Here is a 6,959-nt window from a genome sequence, read left to right as displayed (position 1 = left end):
CAACAATGCCTCCCGCAATCTTTCTTCGGGAGATTTTACTCTGTATATTGGACAGAGCCTGATCGGGTGATTTCCATCACATAGACGGCATGCGAGTGGATAACGCTGTGATTGCTGCTCCGCCCTTTTCCTCATTGGAGTGAATTTAGTCATTGTCTGAAATTGGTTAATGTTTTTTCCCCTTGCTGTTATCCGATACTAGTACTGTGTACTTATGTACTAAATATTGTGCCCTTATGTGTGTAGGTTACAGTTGGGTGGCGAGCATTAAATGAGTTTAAAACCGAAAACAAAATATAGTTTATACTTTGAAAATAAATGTTGATTCCACACTGTAAATTGATAGTGTGAACTGCATATAATATCGTACAAGCGTATAAAAAGTGTATGGGCACCTCAAATATTGAAGCGATACATTGTGGACAGGTGTTATCGATTTTGCTTGTTTGCTCCCATTCGTGATACGTTAATATCGTAAGACGGTCCTGCCACCCCAAAAAAATTCGCTCGCTAACGTTGAGGTGGTTGCTACGTCAAAGGTTCACGCAAAATGATTGTTCTGATTCGCATCGAATACCTTATGTAAAGCAGGACATGAGTAATAGTTTGTTTCATTTTTACAACGTGTTTTCGCGGTATAAAACAAGAACGGTGGTAATAATCGATAAACGTGATACGGAGTATCATAATATTCCTGATGTCGATTACCGTATTTTTGCGCATCGCAATCATTTTTTAAACTGGTATTCCAATCAAAAATCATCTAACACAATGGTAAGATAATTTATTAAAGTACAATTCTTCTAGAGATTGCGAGGCATGAACCAATTAGAACAGACCGGTCGAAAAGCAACCATTTGTGCGTTGATGACCGTCGAGTAGAGCAGTATTTATAATTTGCATAAAAGCCATACTTTGTGATAGCAATTGAGAAAATTATGCCTCGTCTTCATATTCTTTGTTTACTTTTAAAAGAAAATAACATGGCGTCGAAATTACCAACGTCAACCAGAAAATTACTTTTTTCCTTTTGCTTCATCTTGTCGTAGTTCGACGGATTGAGTAAAAATCCCCAATGACGCAAGCTTAACGTAAGCATTTGGTCTCGAATACAACAGATGGCGCCATTGCTAATTCATGAATGGCAATATCCTGAATGGCTGAAATGTCATTCAAGAAATAACCTATCACGAGGAGAACGGTTCGTATAGTGGAATTTGTTAGAATAGTAATTTGTAGTATAGAGTTTGATTTAATATACTTAGTTTAGGTTTCAGACGCTTGCCTGCATCGATTTGCAACCCTTTGCCTTGAGCACACAGCACGGATTAATGCCCTGTGTATGGATAAAGAGAAGATGCCCGAAGTGTAAGTGGTTCTGTATGTATGTATGTAATTAAACTTTTAATTTTTTTTTTCATCCTACAATATTATCTTCTGTTTGTTTTATTCACAGATTCTGCGGTTTCCGTGGTTTCAACATGAATTTACATTTCGCGCAGGCTTTGGCGATTGATCATCCCTTATGCAGTGTCTGCTTAGCTAGTAGATATGGAAGTGCTTTGCTATTGCTGCCAGCGTAAAACACCAGATCGGTGCCTCCCGCAATCTTTCCACCGCTTTATTGTACGAATTCCTTGCAAATTAATTATTAAAATTTTTGTTGTGCACTTCGGGCGGTATGTGGCAGACGAATTCAACAAATAACAGCGGGTCTGTTGCTGGAAGCAATTTGCAGAACGATTCCAAGGTGATCGTAGCATCAACGTCCAACACTAATTCTTCAGCAACCGCAGCAGTCACTGGTGCAACCGTTGTGACTTCACCATCTAGCACTCCCACCCAAGCCACCTACTATCTTATATACCACAATGGATTTCAACTAAGTATTCCACCGAATACAGTGCCACCACCATTTACACCTGCGCATTTTACCAGTACGACCAACTCTGGCACATCCCCTTCGTCGGGACAAGTTACACAGTCTGCAGTTGGCGGAGCTTATAGTTTGCTTGCGAACACATCAATAACTGCTGCTGCAGCTGTAGGTACAAGAACAACAGCAGGAAATACTTCAACAGCAACAACAACGAAGAAGGCGGCAACGAATAAGTGATGGGGTGAGTGCGTTTGAGGTATCTGAATAAAATTAAGGACAGGATTGCAGTGGAGCGCTGAAGAGAGCGACGAGCAAAACGTACTTTCAACTAAAATGCTAATATACATACCTAAGCACACATGCATGTATGTGCATAGATACGTATGTGCATACATAGCTACGCATCTGCATAGATACATACCATGCGCATAGATACGTATGCGCATAGATACATATACATATAAGTGTCCGCATATATCTTTTCTCGTCACTTGTTCTGTCGCTTCACTGCAGCAAAACCAAGTTGTGGGGAAAACCCTGACGATATGCGTAGAATTGAAACCATGGGTTTGAAGATAGCGCAAATTTCAATTACATATTAAATATATTGTTTTATATACATATGTATGTATGTATGTATGTATGGGTGCATTTACAAACATATTTATGAATAGAGCATTATGTAACTGCAACTTAAGTGTGTGATTAGGTCTTGACACTTCAACAATAAGTGCGAATTAGACATAAATTTAACTAGATTCTTTGCAATGATAGATAATATAAACCTAATACACAGCGACAGCTCAAATTGGTATTGAGTAAAACTAAATGCAAGATAGAGTTTTTGAATTTCATTGAGTTTTTTTTTTTTTTAATAAATACTAAAATTAGAGGTGTATGAATGGCGAAAGAAAAACTTTATCCGATTTTTTTTTTTTTTTTAAATCGAAAATACAGTTTTACATATGTACATATGTACATGCATACATAAATATATTTAACAATAATGGACCTCGATTCTATTCTTCTTTTGATTCTATTTATTTCTTATTTATTAACCAAGCTTTAGATTAAAAATATAGCTTAAAATAAAAAACTCGGCAAGCGCAGAAAATGTACACGATTTTCTGTATGTAAAGATATGTTAATATTCCTTAGTTCAAAAGCAATACACTGGTCGTTGTTTGAGAAAATTTGCGTATAACTTACGCCAGTTTTTGTTTTGTTTCTAGTAATTTCTGAATAGATATTAATGCATATGTATTGCATGGATCTCGATTGACTTACTCCATATTAATTTTTGAGTACGCAGATCGCCAAAGTCTTTACAAACAATGTGTCAATGGTATATGCATGGCAGACAACATGTTAGAGATTTTTCAAATTGGCTAACAATTTTTTCTAAATAAGGCTAAATAAAAATTCTTGCGCAGAATTCCAATATACTTTTTAAGTTGAAATAACACACATTTTGATACAAACCTTAAGCGGGTACTTTAAGGATGTATGATTTTTATAAATTGCATTTCAAATATATATATAACTATTTTGCATTTCAAATATATATATTATATTGTGGACCTTGGTCAGTGCTGAAAAAAAAAGAAGATTGGTTTAAGACGAGGTAGTTGACTCCTCGTCTTGTTCACTGTAGGGCGGAAGTAGGACTAATTTTACCAAAGGTCTTGTGATCTGGCCTCTGTCGGTTTTGATATCCACCACTCGTACTCTGTTGTCCGGACCTTGGTGTAGGTTGATCACTCTCCCAAGCCTCCATTCATTTGGTGGTAGATTGTCTTCTTTAATTATGACAAGGTCTCCAGCTCTCATATTAGTTTGTGGATATTTCCATTTGTTGCGTTTCTGGAGCTCTGATAGGTACTCAGATTTCCATCTTTTGCAAAACATGTGGTGAAGAGCCTTTAATCTTTGCCATCGATTTACGATCGATGCACGATTTTCATCGGCGTCTATTTCTGGTGGAGCTAGTATGTGTCCACCGACTAGGAAGTGACCTGGAGTCAGTGGCTCCAGGTCTGCTGGTTGATTTGAAGAGGGGCTCAGGGGTCTAGAATTGAGACATGATTCCACTCTGCATAATAGGGTTGTAAATTCCTCAAATGTGTATTTATGGTTGGAGGCAGTTTTAGTGAAGTGGCTTTTGAAGCTTTTAACTCCCGCTTCCCACAGTCCGCCCATGTGGGGAGCTGAAGCGGGGATAAAGTGCCACGAAACCATTTGATGGGCATATTTGGCTAAGGTGTCACCGCGGGCATTGGCCATAAAGACTTTAAACTCTGATTTCAGAGTTCTAGAGGCTCCGACAAAGTTAGTGCCATTGTCGGAGTAGACATTTCTTGGACAGCCCCTTCTTGCTATGAACCTAGCAAATGCTGCTAAGAAGGATTGAGTACTTAGGTCTGAGGTGGCTTCCAAATGGATCGCCTTAGTCGCAAAGCACACAAACAGGCACACATATCCTTTGGACATCCGGCATCCTCGTCCGCTGTAACTCTTTATGTCGAAAGGTCCTGCAAAGTCGACTCCCGAGTTTGTAAATGCTCGTGAGAATGTAGTGCGTTCCTTGGGAAGAATTCATATTAGCTGTGTTTGCACGCGTTTTCTATAAATTGTGCAGACCTTGCAATTATGAATGGTGGACCGTATCATGTTTTTGACCCTAGGTATCCAATACTGTGTTCGAATCAGGCGCAACATGAGCTGATTCTCACCATGCAGTGAGACTTTGTGAACGAACTGAACTATCAGACGGGACAAGTGGCTGTTGTATGGTAGGATAACTGGGTGACGCTCGTTATAGGCGAGATCACGAGATGCTCCTAGGCGACCACCTGTCCTCATTATACCGTCCTTATCGATGAATGGGTTAAGGGTTAGTACTTCACTCTTTTGACCTATTGATGTTTCGGATTTTAGTGCTGAATATTCTTCCCAATAATGCTTCTTCTGGCAGATGATTATCAAGCGGTGAGTCGTTGCTTTAATTTCATCAGCTGAAAGTGAACAAGATTTCGCCTGAAAAGACGCTCTAGTTTTTGGGTGAGTTCTTTGAGAGAATCTCAGTACATAAGATACAACTCTCAAAGCTCTCGAGAAATCAGAAAATCTTTCAATAATATCAAAGTCGATATCTGACCTTGTTGTTGCGTGTACCTGCACCCTTTTCTCTTCTATAACTGTATTATAGTCCTTTTCTTCAGTGGGCCATTTGGAGTGATCTTCTTGCAGCCAAGAAGGGCCCTCCCACCACAGGGAGTTGTTTACTAATTCTAGCGCCGGAAGTCCTCTACTGGCTAAGTCTGACGGATTTGATGTTGAATCTACATGACACCAATTTTTTTTCCGACCTTTTCTATTATTTTTGTTACTCGATGGGCAACAAAGGTTGACCATGAGCACGGTGGTTTCCGTAGCCAAGCCAGGAAAATGGTCGAATCCGTCCACATCTTAGTTGTACGGTTGGCTAAGTTAAGATTATTGGTCATCGACTCCAGTATTTCGGCTAGCAAGACCGCCCCACAAAGTTCTAATCGTGGTAAGGAAATCGTTTTAACTGGTGCCACTTTAGTTTTAGCTAGTAGTAGACTGATGGCGACCTTTTCGTCCATTTCGACGCGAAGATAAATGCAGGCCGCATATGCCTTTTCTGAGGCGTCGCAAAACCCGTGAACTTCGACTTTGGTTGTCGGTGAAAAGTGTACCCAACGGGGGATACGAATCTTTTCGATGTAACTGTAGCTTTCCTTAAAGTTTTTCCAGCGTCCAAGGTGGTTGACGATACAGTTGCATCCCACCCTGTTCCTTCTAACCAAATATTTTGCATTAAAATTTTCGCGGTAATTACAAATGGTGGAAGCCACCCTAGGGGATCAAATAATTTGGCAATGGCCGATAGAATTGCCCTTTTTGTATAGCTAGTCTGGTTTTCAATTGGTTTGGCTGTAAAGTAAAAATTATCGGAATGGGCGTTCCATCTGATTCCCAGAGCTTTGACTGTGCTGGTGTCTTCGAAGTCTAAGAAGTCTTCTTTAAGCAGATGGGATTTCGGTGTACCACGTAAAATTTCAGTGCAATTAGAAGTCCATTTCCTTAAAGGAAAACCAGCAGACTGCAGTACTCCTGTGATGTCGTCCTTCGCTTTGATGGCAGCTTCGATGGTGTGACCGCCAGCTAAAACATCGTCAACATACATATACTTTCTTAGGATGTCCGACGCAATAGGGTGCGAGTTTTGTACATCGTCAGCTAATTGGAGCAGGGTTCTAATCGCGAGGTAGGGTGCGCAGTTGACACCGAAAGTCACAGTTTTAAGCTCATAAAGCCTAATTGGTTCGGTTGGACTTGTTCGGAAAATTATTCGCTGATACTTGGTATCGTCAGGATTTAGTAATATTTGGCGATACATCTTTTCGATGTCGCTATTAAAAACATATCGAAAAAATCTCCACCGTAATATTAGAATTGTCAAGTCATTCTGGAGGACTGGTCCAGGATGGATCACATCATTAAGACTCACCCCATTAGCCGTAGGACATGACGCGTTGAAGACCACCCGTACTTTGGTGGTGGTGCTCTCTTCCTTTCGAACGGCATGATGTGGCAGGAAGTAATTTTCGCATTCATCACCCGGAATACGGTCAGAAATTAGCGTCATGTGTCCTAACGTTTCATACTCGGACAATACCCTACTGTATTCAGTTTGTAGGGGAGGGTCTTTTGCTAGACGGATTTCATTACGAAAAAATTGTGAGCAAGCTATCTTGAGTGAAGGTCCTAAGCGTATACACCTTGGAAAATCCTGTTTGAATGGCAACGATACTGTATATTTGCCATCCTGGTTCCGTTTAGTTGTGCGTTTATAAAGGTCCTCGCAGTAAACTTCCTCTTTATTGTAGGTTTTGTGCTTTGAAAAGTCTTCTAACTCCCAAAACGAAGCTAGACGTTTGTCTAGGTTACCTCGTTAAAAAACGATACACGTTTATTAGTGATTGAAATTGCTTCCGTCTGACCGGTTAGTATCCATCCGAATACTGTTTCCTGAGCAAGAAGAGTACCTAAA

At 40.0% G+C, this 6,959-nt stretch overlaps 1 protein-coding gene across 1 annotated transcript; it reads left to right on the top strand.

The window, feature by feature from the left end:
• The first annotated feature begins 452 nt into the window (after positions 1-452).
• Positions 453-2,421, top strand: LOC118755264. The gene is made up of 5 exons (XM_036490113.1): positions 453-774; positions 1,050-1,201; positions 1,271-1,384; positions 1,457-1,461; positions 1,710-2,421. The coding sequence occupies exons 2-5, from the start codon at positions 1,119-1,121 to the stop codon at positions 2,114-2,116; spliced, it is 609 nt and encodes a 202-aa protein (XP_036346006.1). The 5' UTR covers positions 453-774; positions 1,050-1,118; the 3' UTR covers positions 2,117-2,421.
• The last annotated feature ends 4,538 nt before the right edge of the window (positions 2,422-6,959 follow it).

This window comes from Rhagoletis pomonella, unplaced genomic scaffold, assembly GCF_013731165.1.
Source record: "Rhagoletis pomonella isolate Grant_MI unplaced genomic scaffold, Rhpom_1.0 Rhpom_scaffold_03301, whole genome shotgun sequence".
Classification (NCBI taxonomy): domain Eukaryota; kingdom Metazoa; phylum Arthropoda; class Insecta; order Diptera; family Tephritidae; genus Rhagoletis; species Rhagoletis pomonella.
Note: the sequence above shows the minus strand (reverse complement) of the source record. Positions and strands in the feature narration are given on the sequence as shown.